The sequence below is a fragment of the Capra hircus genome (assembly GCF_001704415.2).
Source record: "Capra hircus breed San Clemente chromosome X unlocalized genomic scaffold, ASM170441v1, whole genome shotgun sequence".
Classification (NCBI taxonomy): domain Eukaryota; kingdom Metazoa; phylum Chordata; class Mammalia; order Artiodactyla; family Bovidae; genus Capra; species Capra hircus.
Genome location: NW_017189517.1, coordinates 17,295,661 through 17,310,113, shown reverse-complemented (window position 1 = coordinate 17,310,113; position 14,453 = coordinate 17,295,661). Strand labels below are relative to the sequence as shown.

General features: G+C 40.8%; 1 protein-coding gene across 1 annotated transcript in view; it reads left to right on the top strand.

The window, feature by feature from the left end:
* Positions 1-14,453, top strand: part of TENM1 (teneurin transmembrane protein 1) — a 986,510-nt gene that overhangs the window by 904,276 nt on the left and 67,781 nt on the right. Inside the window, exon 26 of the mRNA XM_018044162.1 lies at positions 7,263-7,417. Within this exon, the coding sequence (XP_017899651.1) occupies positions 7,263-7,417 (155 nt within the window). The remainder of the gene's footprint in view (positions 1-7,262; positions 7,418-14,453) is intronic.

Sequence of the window (14,453 nt, the reverse complement as noted above, 5' to 3'; positions counted from 1 at the left end):
TTGAGAGGATCAGAAGGCGCAAAGAGAAGACAAATGACCTTACCTGTCTTTCCCTCAATCACAATTCTTGGTCAACTGGCCCATCTGTCTTATGATGTCTCTGAGTGCCTTCTGAGTCTTGAAAGAAAGGACATATCAGTCTGAATGCTTATCATTTTTAATTTGCATTTAAATTTCTTGGAAATTGACCTTTACTGTTTAGAATATACTGTAACTTTTTTTTATTAAATAGTCATGTGATTAAATACCCTACACTGTTCTCTAGTCATGTAATGTTACAGTAAGTTTATTAGAATCTCTTCTTGAGGAGTTCCCATTCTCATTGTTAACCACACAGTGAAATCATCTCAGCTGCTCATTAAGCTCTGCTTCCTTCCAGCCCTAGTAACATCCAGATATATGTAATCTCCCCAAGTTCTAGAAGCTCCATTTAGTGTCTACCTAGCAAGATAACTTAATAGACTTATTGTGCAGAAGTAACATGGCCCTTTCTGATCCCCATAGGTAATTATAAGTGGACAGTTGTTAGATCAATTGGGAAATGGACTTTTCTGCTTAGTTGAGAATTGCCTTATAGACCACACATATGATGCCAATTTTCAGAGAATTGAAATGCACATAAACAAAGCAAAATATTTTAATCTCTTTGATTTAAAGGGCACTTTACAACCTACTGGTTAATGTCAGCTACGCAGTTCGGTCCTCTCAGTATTGGAGATTTAGCTGATGCCATATTTGCACTTAAGACATTTGCTGAAAGTTTATTTTGATCATTTACCTCTGTCTCATAAAATTAAAGAGCAGATTGTGGCAGGGGAAAGAAAGCAGTATTTCAGTTTTCTGGTTGCTAGGGCTATAGATGGAGAGAATTTTATGACTACTTTCCAAAGCTTATATCCCACAAGAAGGTTCATTTTTGATACAGAAATAATAAAAATGTAGGTGGCCTCAACAGCTGTAATTTTTATAAATTAAATACAGAGATGCCTTCTGCCAACATTTGAAATTGGCATTCTGCACAGCCAAAAACTCTGATCTTTGCTGTCATCTTATTTGGGATTTTAGCTACTATTTCCAGGCTATTAACCTCCACATCTGGACTCCTAGTGATACCACATCAGGCTGCCCCTACTGCTTCAGTATCGATCAGCAGCAGCCTCTTCCCTAACAGGTGATAAATTTATTAGTAACTATCCAGGCTGCCCCAGCTTTAGGCAATTGCCTTCTTAAGAATTATAGTATTTATTCATTGGTGGATAATAAGACAAGAGAAGAAGTCAAATACTTTCGCCCGTTAATTTGCAGCTGTTTCATATAGAGCTATGCTTCACAGAGAAAAGAGTCTGCAGTTCAGATATAATGTCCCTACTTTGCATAAGACACTGTGAATAATTTTTTTTTTACAAGATGCACTTTATTTATGAGCAGTTTCCTCCATAGAAAGAGCTGGTTAGGGCTTAATGCTGATGAATGGAGACAGCCCCATTCACACTTCCAGGTTATGGTCTGTCACTGCTTTCATTATATGCACTAATTTACAAGGATTTATTTATTTTCTTACAAATGTAAAAATGTGCTCCAAGCTAAACATGCTGTCTGAGTGCCTGAGTGCGGTGCTTTCCTTGGTGGGGATGGGGTGGAGTGGGGACTCAGCTGTCTTGAGTTGTTCTTCCCACCTCCACCCCCACCCACCGCGCATCACTGCCTAACCTTGTGGTAATAGCACAGATCTCTACATTTTTGCTTGCTCTAAAAATGAATGCTGGTTAACATTTTAAACCCTGGAAGCGATTTGCTCAGTGCCCGTTTAAATCCGTTCTCATTCAAAGACTGTGCCTTCCATTGTGTTTTAAGTGCTAATGAAAACCCTGTCGTAACCACAGTAAGGGACATGACCCTTGGAACAAATTATGCCCACAACATTGGGTAACAAATTTTGGAAAGCTGGGTATAACTATATCAAAATCTGAAAGTCATATTGAATCTGCAAGATCTTGCTGGCCCCAGATGGCTTTATGTGATCTGAAATCACTCACATCCCCATCTCCAAAGAATAAAACTTAAGATATACTGGGCATGAGCCACCGCCTCCCACTCAGTCTAACAAACAGTAGTAGATCATACTACATCTTCAGCATCCCTGGGCTATAAGAATACTCATTATGTGAGATGACCCCTCCCCGCCACCCTCCCGCCAAGTAATGGCAGAAATAATTCTCTTTTTTTCTTGCCTGTGATTTCATTTGGTTCTTAACCTCAGTGAAAATTAAAAACCCCTTAAACTTCGGCAGTGAAGAGTTTGTAAAACTAATTGTTTGGGGAATTTGTGTGTGGGGGTTGGTTGGTGTAGGAAAATGAGAGGAAATGAAAATAGGCATGTATAAAATATGCCTAGATGCATAAAAAAAAAACTATCACACAGTCCCTCAAAACCCTTTCTACTATTTCTTTTTCAACTCCAAATGTCAGTATAACCCAATTAAATTTAATTAAAGAACCTCCAAAAAAGGAGTATTTTGGAATTTGGACAGTGATAAAAGAAATTGCTACACAAATATATGAAAGGAGAATATCCTACAAACTGTCAGCCAAATAAGCCCCGGAGGCCAACAGTGAGTATTTAATAAGCCTCATCTGTGGAGTTCAGCTGAGATGTACAGAGAGAGAGCAGTTCAGTGTCTGCTGCTACTGCTGCTGCTAAGTCGCTTCAGTCGTGTCCGACTCAGTGCGACCCCATAGTGGCAGCCCACCAGGCTCCCCCATCCCTGGGATTCTCCAGGCAAGAACACTGGAGTGGGTTGCCATTTCCTTCTCCAATGCATGGGAGTGAAAAATGAAAGTGAAGTTGCTCAGTCGTGTCCGACTCTTAGCGACCCCATGGACTGCAGCCCACCAGGCTCCTCTGTCCATGGGATTTTAGAAGTTCACAAAAATTAAAAGCGGGAAAACAATGTAAGTCCAAGATTCTCCTCCCCAGAGCAGAACAAACTCCACCCTCTGATGGGGATGAAGAGTGTAGTAGTCAAGAAACAGAATTGTCCTCCCTGATGTCAGCATAAAGATGTATGTTCCTGTATTGCTAGTTTCTGTAGAAATACATTTATTTTTCTATACCTTTTGGGAATCTGTTTCAATTTTCAGGGATTTGATTCTCCAAGTTTATCACCTCTCAGAGCGACACTGAGTCTTACTGTCCATGTACATGGGTTCTTTGTCCTTTCATTCTTATAGAACTTGCAGTGTTTGATGTGATTTCATAGACTTCAAGCATATCTACTTTTAGCCTTTCTCTCTCCAGACTTGATTCTTGATCTCTCAGTCCATCCTTTTATGACAGCCAAATTTCCAAGTTCACATCCAGTGATATTGAATACAGAAGCCGTAGAAGGTGATCCCAAATCATAGTCCTGCCACACACCAGAGCTAGCATTCAAGAAATTGATTTTGACAAAACACAAAAATAAAAAGCAAAGATACTCCTTGGTTCATCTTCAGTCCAAATATTCTGGAGATGAAAGAAATGTTCATGTACCATCATCCTTTGACCTGCCCCAGTCTTAAAAGAATTTTGTTTAAAAAAAAAAAAAAACCTCCTTAAAGGTCTTTGTTGAAAGTGAAAATGTGAGTCACTCAGTTGTGTCCAACTCTTTGTGACCCCATGGACTGTAGCCCACCAGGCTCTTCTGTCCATGGAATTCTCCAGGCAAGAATACTGGAGTGGGTAGCCATTTCCTTCTCCAGGGAATCAGGGGATCTTCCTGACCCAGGGATGGAACCCGGGTCTCCCGCATTGCAGGCAGATTCTTTACCATCTGAGCCCCCAGGGAAGCCCATAAGGGAACTATGGTCTGTCAAGGTCTTTATACCTCTAAAAATAATAAAGGGACTTATTGACATGGAATTCCCCTTGTCTAGATGTGCTGGTTTCCTTGGTGAACTCACCAAAACATAGATGACTTTAGAGGCATTCAGGGAAAGTTAAAATGAATCTGTAACTTCTGTAGATCCTAAAGATTAATACTTCGTGAGGAACATCTGGAATAATCAAAGTACATCATAAAGTCAAGCCTTAATATTAACCTCCTGCCAAAGAATTAGCTCATCTAAAAGCAGTTTATTAAGCTGGGTTTAAAAACTGTCTTTAGATGAGTTCACTCTTTGCCAGGAAAATTATTGTGAGTGTGTGTGTGTGTGTGTGTGTGTGTGCATACACACACATGAGCACTGAAGGGATATGCTTGTTATCACAGATCTTCCTAACTTTAACATACAGTCTGAGTTTCACAGGGTCTAAATAAAGAAGAGATAGGAAAAGATAGACAGAGACTAAATTGTAGGCTAGTTTTAAAGTAATATCATGTGGTTATTTTTAAAGTAGCAAGGGAAACAGGAGTTGAACGATATGTTGTTTATCAGTGTCTGACTCTCTTTAAATGCATTACTTTATTAGGTATTTATAACAGCCTAGGTGTAGAATAGCCAACTCATGCCAGTTTGTCTGATTTCCTTAGGATGGACTGGTTGGATCTCCTTGCAGTCCAAAGGACTTTAAAAGTCTTCTCCAACACCACAGTTCAAAAGCATCAATTCTTCAGCACTCAGCTTTCTTTATAGTCCAACTCTCACATCCATACATGACTACTGGAAAAACCATAGCCTTGACTAGACAGACCTTTGTTGGCAAAGTAATATCTCTGCTTTTTAATATGCTATCTAGGTTGGCCATAACTTTCCTTCCAAGGAATAAGTGTCTTTTTATTTCATGGCTGAAGCCACCATCTGCAGTGATTTTGGAGCCCCAAAAAATAAAGTCAGCCACTGTTGCCACTATTTCCCCATCTTTCTGCCATGAAGTGATGGGACCAAATGCCATGACCTTTGTTTTCTGAATGTTGAGCTTTAAGCCAACTTTTTCACTCTCCTCTTTCACTTTCATCAAAAGGCTCTTTAGTTCTTCTTCGCTTTCTGCCATAAGGGTGGTGTCATCTGCATATCTGAGGTTATTGATATTTCTCCCGGCAATCTTGATTTCAGCTTGTGCTTCATCCAGCCTGGCATTTCGCATGATGTACTCTGCGTATAAGTTAAATAAGCAGGGTGACGATATACAGCCTTGACCTACTCCTTTCCTGATTTGGAACCAGTCTGTTGTTCCATGTCCAGTTCTAACTGCTGCTTCCTGACCTGCATACAGATTTCTCAAGAGGCAGGTCAGGTGGTCTGGTATTCTCATCTTTCGAAGAATTTTCCACAGTTTATTGTGATCCACACAGTCAAAGGCTTTGGCATAGTCAATAAAGCAGAAATAGATGTTTTTCTGAAACTCTGTTGCTTTTTCCATGATCCAGCAGATGTTGGCAATTTGATCTCTGGTTCCTCTGCCTTTTCTAAAACCAGCTTGAACATTTGGAAGTTCACGATTCACATATTGTTGAAGCCTGGCTTGGAGAATTTTGAGCATCACCTTACTAGTGTGTGAGATGAGTGCAATTGTCCGGTAGTTTGAACATTCTTTGGCGTTGCTTTTCTTTGGGATTAGAATGAAAACTGACCTTTTCCAGTCCTGTGGCCACTGCTGAGTTTTCCAAATTTGCTGGCGTATTGAGTGCAGCACTTTCACAGCATCATCTTTCAGGATTTGAAATAGCTCAACTGGAATTCTATCACCTCCACTAGCTTTGTTCATAGTCATGCCTCCTAAAGCCCATTTGGCTTTGGACTCCAGGATGTTTGGCTCTTGGTGAGTGATCACACCATCCTGATTATCTGGGTTGTGAAGATCTTTGTGTATAGTTCTGTGTATTCTTGCCACCTCTTCTTAATATCTTCTGCTTCTGTTAGGTCCATACAATTTCTGTCCTTTATTGAGCCCACCTTTGCATGAAAAGTTCCCTTGGTATCTCTAATTTTCTTGAAGAGATCTCTAGTCTTTCCCATTCTATTGTTTTCCTCTATATTTCTTTCCACTGATCACTGAGGAAGGCTTTCTTATCTCTCCTTGCTATTCTTTGGAACTCTGCATTCAGATGGGTATATCTTTCCTTTTCTCCTTTGCTTTTGGCTTCTCTTCTTTGCATAGCTATTTTTAAGCTATTTGGCTTTTTATGGAGGCTTCATAATCATAGCTGATTAAATTATTGACCATTGGCATGTGAACTCAATCTCCAGCCCCTAAGTCAGGAGGTGGCCTTCAAAGTCTTCCACTGAGCTTTCTTCCTTGACTCATAGTATAGCCCCTCCAGTAGGTCTCCAGTAACATGCTCAGATAAGAGCAACCCAGTGGCAACCATGAGTACTATGAAACGCTTTCTGGAGAACTGTCGTTTATGGAAGCAAAGAGACCTGAGTCCTCGGAGACTGGTCACATTTCTCTCTCTCACTACGGGAAGTTCTAAGAGTTTTAGGAGCTCTGTGCTAGGAAAGGAAACAGAGACCAAAATTTCCTTATTATATAAATCACAATCTCACAGGCAGATAATCTTTTCCATATTTTACCAAATAGGAGGCTGAAATTTTCCAAGACAAATGACTTAAAGTCACACAACAGTTGTAAGTGGTGCATTCTATATTAGAACCCAAGCCTTCTAACTGCCTTTATATAGTTTCCAAGAAACCAGACTTTAATTAACACAGTGTGTAAAACTACTGTGAGAATTTTATTGACTTTTATGTTTTCTAGAAGCTTAACCATTCCTTGTGTGACACCATAATTTTGCTCTCCAGCCCCCCTCTTAACAGATAATACAGAAAAAGAAAAAAACTCAGCCCAGTATATCAGAATTATTACAGACTCCGCTAACTGACTGTGAATTGATGAAAATAATTTTAATGCTTTCCAAGTCAGTTATTTCTAACACAACTATGAAAATAAGCAGTGGCCTATGCATCTGCACTCTGAAAGCAATGTAACCTACGCTGCCTCCCCTGTTTTTTCCCATCTGTCTTGAAGAGGAATTTCTGTTTTCTGTTTGTGGGGCAGAGCAAGTATCAGGAGAGTGAGTGGCAATGTAAAACTGGACAATGAAATGATGAGACCTAGCTTGATCTCCACGTGTTACACTTTGTCCTTTCTTCTCGATACACGAAGAAGTGAATGTGTGTCCACACAAACCTCTCCCATTACTGTCCTGTCTGTGCTGAGCAAAATTGAACCCATATGTCTTTAAAATGCCTTTTCATTTTGATTGCTTCTTTGAACATACTGGTCTTGGTGCATATGTGGCCCTTTGGACTACTAATGCCCATTTGCTCTTCCCCAACAGGCATCACAGTTGATAGGCACGGATTCATTTACTTTGTGGATGGGACCATGATTCGGAGAATTGATGAAAATGCTGTGATCACAACCGTCATTGGCTCAAACGGTCTGACTTCCACACAGCCACTGAGCTGTGACTCAGGAATGGACATCACTCAGGTAGGCACCACTGGTTTTCAAGCACTATCACCATTTGGCATCATGGAAATGGATAACAATTTTCTCATACAGAAATTAGGTAGAAAGGAAGCCTGGCGTATCCGTTATAACACCAGATAGCAGAAGTTTCTCTTGATGTAAGTGGCTTTCTTCCTCCTCTGAAAAACTCCAGTTGAGAGAAAAGGGAGAACTAGGATGGGAGTAATGCTAGACGGAATGCTGGCATGAAAATTAAAGTCCAAGTTTGAATCAGTTAGAGGGTAAGACCAATTTCACTTGTTGAATTATTTTCCAAGATATCTAATTGTATTCTTTTTGAATAATACAGTAACTCCCATTTGGAAAAGCACTGATTACTAAAGTCTTTAGAAATCTTTTTTAATGAATATATGAGCATGACTTCTTATTCATGTGTATGTAAATAGCTATTTCTAGGGCGTTATTTTTCTTTTTTAAGTAAAAGCAACATTCCCTCTGAGATCTATTTTACATTTATTTAGGAAAGCGTTTTTGCCAAAGAGAATAAAAGGGAAATTCAGTGTAGTTCCCATCTGAGTCCAAAATTCTGACTTTACAAGAATTCTAGAGAATCAGGATTAGACAGGTGGAGATTACAGAGCAGCCAGCACAGTCCCTGCACCTTGTGAATGACTGTCTTAGTTTGCAGACGCAAGAGGTTATTGTGTTAAACGAGGGAAATAAACTAGACAGTCATCAAAGGAACTTTCAAACTAACTTCCATGAATCTATGACTCTGATGAAGTAGATTACTTATCTTCTCAAATGGATTAAAATAGAAGTTGAGAGTTTTAGAACTGGTGTATCAGAGAGGATGGTTTTGACTCTAAGTGATCAGACAAAGTGATTTCAACAAGAAGGTTTCATTAACTCACATGGTGAGATGAGCAGAAGTAGGCAAAGATGCCAGCAGATCACATTGTGTCACATTGACCAGAATTAAATCACTGGCAGAGGGTAAACAGGTTTCCAAAATGGATTCAGACCCTCTGGAAATGGGGCAGCCTCCCTGAGCATATCGCTACCTAATTCTAGAACCCAAATCAGGATTCTGTTAGCAAGGAATGAAGGACCGCTGTTTGGTAGGCAACCAGCCATAGTCTCCATAGTTAGGGTACCCCTGCCTCACCCAAGTAACTCAGAAAATAGTCAGAGTCAACTACAAAAAATAAAATAAGAATCGGAAGGCCCGGAAAAGTGACAAAAGGAATGAACTGTCTTTAAGAGAGATACAAGTAGATCAGGCTATCCTGGAGCAGTCTAACTTTCCATGATGCAAAATCCTGCAGGAGGCAAGCAAAGGGAGCAGTATTTATGGCCATGAGGAAGGGTGTGAATGTGTTTATATGGAGGAGGGGGATGAAAGAAAGAAGGTGCATGTATATGATTCACTTGGGGGATATTTTTTACTTGAAATAGAACACTTAGTATTGCAATCAGTCAGCTGTAGACAATCTATCTGTTTCTGTGTGGCAAAGTTATGCTGAAAAGAGAGTTCTTTGTCTACATAGAGCAAGCACAGGATTGTCATCACCACGAGAAAGGTTCTTTTCCACATAACGGTTCACAAGCCATAATTGCCACTGTAAAAGCTACCTCACCCCTTTCAGACTGGAGTGAAGAGTGTAGCCCACTGAACAGGAACCTGGTAACCAGGAGGCAGACTTACAGATTCTCTATGGCATTTCACCCCAAGTCTTGATTTCCCTGAAAGGAGCCCCTGACTCCCCCCTTCCCTTTTCCTTACACAACCTCAGCATGAGAAAAACAGTTGGGTTTTTTTTTTGGGGGGGGCACGTGGGAGATGGAGAGTTGAGTGGGGTAGTAGGGGGTAGATGCTAGAAACCAACAGGACAGCCTAGGAGAGAAATTGGGCTTCATGGGACTTCCCTGGTAGTCCAGTGGTTATGACGTCATGTTTCCAATGCAGGGGACACGGGTTTGATCCCTGCTCAGGAAACTAAGATCTTGCATGCTGCATGGTGGTCAAAAAAAGAAATCAGGCTTCATGTCCAAATTATTTAGCTGCTATCTCCACTGCTGTCCACCACTTCCTGTTGTGTCCTTCAAACATCCTAAAGAGTAACTAGCATCTTTCTTCTTAGGCTGGTGCAAGACAGTGAGGCCAGACTGATTTCTCCTTAAGTGTCCACAGTATAACCTTCCATTTTTATTAGGGGCCTGCTTTTCAGGGTCCCAGACCCTCTGTCTGGAATTTCCACTGCTGGTCCCCTTTCCCACTCTCCTTACACCTTACCTCTTCATGGGACCCTTCCCTAACAGTCCTAATCCTCACTGTGGTCTCATTCCCTTCCTGAAATTTAACATCACTACATTTACTGTATAATCTGCTCTCTGTTCCCAAGCTATGTATCCAACTAGTTTCCCGCAATAGACTGTATGTTCTTTAGACAAGCATGGTAAGTGCTCCGCAGGCACAGTTAACATACATACCAATACCAAAGAGACACTATGATGCAAAAAGCTTGAAGGAGTAGTGAGAGATGAAGCTGGAGGGTAAGTGGGGATAATGTGGTAAATGACCATATAAGCATGATCGCGTTCCAGTTTTATCCAGTGGACAATGCGGAGCCAATGAGAGCATTAAGCAAGAAAATGTATTTTTAAGATAGTCTTAAACGTGAAAATTCTTTTTTTTAACTTTTATTGGAATATAGTTGATTTACAATGTTGTGCTAATTTCAGGTGTACAGCAGAATGAATCAGTTATACATATGTCCACTCTTTAAAATTCTTTTCCCATTAGAGGTCATTACTGGGTTTCGAGTAGAGTTCCCTTTGCTATACAGTAAGGCCTTATTTTATATATATACGCACACACACCAGAGAAGGCGATGGCACCCCACTCCAGTACTCTGCCTGGAAAATCCCATGGAGGGAGGAGCCTGGTGGGCTGCAGTCCATGGGGTCGCTAAGAGTCGGACACGACTGAGCGACTTCAGTTTCAGGCATTGGAGAAGGAAATGTCACCCCACTCCAGTGTTCTTGCCTTGAGAATCCCAGGGACGGGGGAGCCTGGTGGGCTGCTGTCTATGAGGTGGCACAGAGTCGGACACGACTGAAGCAACTTAGCAGCAGCAGCAGCAGCAGCAGCAGCAGCATCCACACACACATTATATATATATATATATATATATATATATATATATATAATGTGTGTGTGTGAACGTGCACACTAAGTCACTTGAGTCATGTCCGACTCTGCGATCCCATGGACCACAGCCTGCCAGGCTACTCTGTTCATGGGATTCTCCAGGCAAGAATACTGGAGTGGGTTGCCATTTCCTCTTCCAGGGGATCGTCCCAGACCAGGGATCGAACCCGTGTCTCTTGTTTCCTGCTTTGGCAGGTGGGTTCTTTACCACTAGCGCCACCTGGCGGGACTATCAGCTTAATCACATAGTAATAGCAAATAGAGGATTGAGTGAGATCTTCCAGGGAGGGGATGTAAGGATAAAAAAAGAGAGAGAGAAGGCTTCAGACCAAATTCCAGCCATGTCAATATTCAAGAAAAGGCTAAGGAATAGGAACCCACAGAAAGGAAACTGAGATAAAGAGACCTGATAAGTAGGAGGAAAACAAGGAATGTGTGTGGTCAAAAAACCCAGGGAAGTGAGCTTTTCAAAAAGAGGGGAACACGTACATACCTGTGGCGGATTCATGTTGACGTATGGCAAAACCAATACAATATTGTAAAGTAATTAATCTCCAATTAAAATAAATAAATTTAAATTTTTTAAAAAATAGAAAACAAAAAGAGAACAGTTAATATCAAATTCTGCTTATAGGTCACTAAAATGAGGTAGGTTTTTTTTTTTTTTTAAGAAGCCATTTGGTTTGACAGCATTTGTGACTCTGATAAGAGTGCCTTTGGTAGAGTGCTAATTAACTGGAGTTGGATGGCAATGTTAGAGTGGGAGGTGAGGAAATGAAGAAAGTGAAAATAGATCACTCTTTTGAGATGTTGGGCTGGTAAGAGGAGGATTTGGCATCGAAACAAATCAGCTCCCAGGTGTGTGCGAGTAAGAACCCAGGTGCGGTACAGGTAGACAAAAGCTGAAAGACACTGAAGGAAATCCTCTGGGTCAGAGTGTCGACCAGGAGGAAGCCAGCATGTGGCACAGCTCATCCTCTGTGGCCAGAGTCTCCCCTGTCTGTTTTGACAGTGGTGGGAGATCGGGGGCCTTAGGTTTAGCGTGACTTTACTTAAGCACATGGGCTGTGTTGAGCTAGAGGGAAGAAAGCTGAGTAGGGAGCTTCATAACACCTTCCAGGAGGAAAGCCCCAGTTGTTTATAGTAGTACTTACAGTGATCCAGCTGAGCTTACACAGTACTCAGTTTTATATTTCAGTAAATCAAAATATATTGATGGGTGAGGGTGGAGACAGCTGTCTAAATGAGAGCACACAGATTCTGCTGACAGGCATAGGCAGGAGAGAAAAGAGAGGCCTGACTGCGGCATGAAGATTTGAATCAGACTTCATGAAGAGCTTACTGATTCTAAGACTATGTGGCAGCATCATACATTATCGAAAGAGTTTATAGAATCACCACCTTTTGAAACTTTTAAGGCAGATGTTGGATAGCAATCATCTATGAACGCTTGGAATATAGACCTCTCTGGATTCAGGAAGATGGATCAGCTGTTTTCTCAAGATCCTTTACAACATCTTGAATGTTTCTCTATAGAAATATAACCCAAATGCCAAAGTTCCTTGTTACTTTTCCTATATTTCAAAACCAAAAGGTCCTGGGATTTAACCCTAGCAGTCCAGTGGTTAAGATCCGTGCTTTCACTGCCCAGAGCCCAGTTTCGATCCTTGGTTGGTGAACTAAGATCCTGCAGAAAAGAAAAAGGTCCCCAACAAGGGAAGTCCCATTCATGCTAGCAGAGTACCTCTGGAATCTAAGAGGTGATGCGTTGGTCTTCTGTACTTTTCTGAGACAAACCTGAGCCCCTAGAAAGAATCAATCCTCAGAAGATAATGAATGTCCTCCCTCTAGTAATTCTAATAATACCTGCTACCACTTATTGAGAACTTACTATGTGCCAGGAACTATCCTAAGCATCTTATTCACGCTGTTCCATTTGTCTCCACCAGCTTTAGGAGGTAGGTGTAATTATCCTCCATCTACAGAGAAGAAAACTAGTAGTCAGAAGGATGACGTATTGTGTATGAGCACAGAGTTATTAAGTGATACAGCCAAGATCTGAGCACAAGCTTTCTGACTCCCATGTGCAGTTTCCCCACTTCTACACTTTCAGTGACAACTGGAGATGACCAGATATCATTGTATTTAGTGGGTGACAAATGTCATTTGGTTGAGGAAGATGCTGTTTATTTAGTGGCACTTTAGGCAATAGTTTAATAAAATCTAATCATCTCAAGAAATGAAATTTGCTTTGACAATAAAATCAGCCATTTGTTCAAAATCAATATCCTTTTTCTGATTTACTGAAATGCGAAACTGAACTCTCAGTATAAACTCTGAGGCATAACTGCCCATTGTAAGCACTGCTATAAACAACCAGGCCTTTCACTTCAGGAGATGAGTTGATTATAAAGAGATCGGGCTCTTTATTTCCATTGCTGCTGCTGAATCATCTAGCTCTGGTAACTCACTTCCATCTCACGCCTGACTAGAACGGAACTGGGAGTTAGACCAAGTCTCTTGGTGCGATAGCAAACTTGAGAGTTGATTTGCTCCTTGGATCCAGCCTAATGCTCTCCCCCAAACCAACCCAAGAGAAGATACACGGGCAACATAGGCCTCTTGTAGGCAGATAATCCTGTTTACGCACTGTCCCTAATGTGCACACTTTGAGGTGTTTGTCTGAGTATCCAGGACGTAACCAGTCCTCTCTATATGCTTGTTGGATCATCTTCATACTACAAAGTGGTTCCCCAAAGCACGCAGTTGTCTGATGGGCCTAACAAGTGGAAGGAGGTTCATGGTTCATGGTTATGAAAGAAGAACAGTATCTGATTCTTTGGAGGAACCAACCTTGACCCCACACATTCAATCTATTGAGCTAATCTACTGGGAATTCTCCTCCTCTCCCCAGTCATTCCCTCCAGAATATACTCACAATTCAGTAATAGTGAGATTATTGTGAGATTATTAACAGAATATTAAGCCAGCCTCTCCTCAAATGCCTCTTGGGATAGGAAACTCACTCCCTTTCTCCATCGAATGTCTCTGACTGATGGAAACCTCTTCTGGGATCCCTTTAACATTAACTTTTTAATCTTCCTTTAATTTTCACCATCTAGCCTTTACTGCAACTCTTTAGGCCTTGTGGTATGAATTTACTCTGTCTTCTAGGAAATAAATATATTTTTGAACCAAGTACTATGCTTAGTGCTTTCATATATATTATCTTCTTTAATCCTCATGGCAATTTTTCACGAGAAGTATTATGTTCCTCTATTTTTAATCAACACGAAAAGCAAGGTTCAGAGAAGTTGAGAAACTAAGTGAAGGTCATACAACCGATCAGTAACAGAGTTAAAATTTGAACCTGGTTGACCTGATTCCAAAGTTCACATTCTTTTCACCAAACTACTATATCAAACCACTTTTTCTACCTGACAACCTTCTCAATGAATGTGAACAACTCTCTCAGACCTCCTAAGTCACATCCCTGGTTCATTGAACAACACTTCACTTGCCACGATATTGAGTTTCCTTCACCATTCTCCTCACTCTTCTCTGAATGTGTTCTCATTTATCTATATCTCTTTGAAAGTGAGGCTTCCAGAAATGAATAAAATAATCCAGATGTGCTCTGACTCAGTCTGAGGTAAAATGGTGACTGTCACAACCCTTTTTCTCTATTCTCTGTTTCTGTTCATTTTGCCTGGGGGTTTTCAAAAGGTTTTGATAAAGAAGATTTACTTCAAACAAAAGAAGTCCCCATTTATAAAACTGATGCCAACAGCAGATTCAAACAAGTAGTGTCCTAGAACCTTCTCTATTCAAATTCACTCCCAC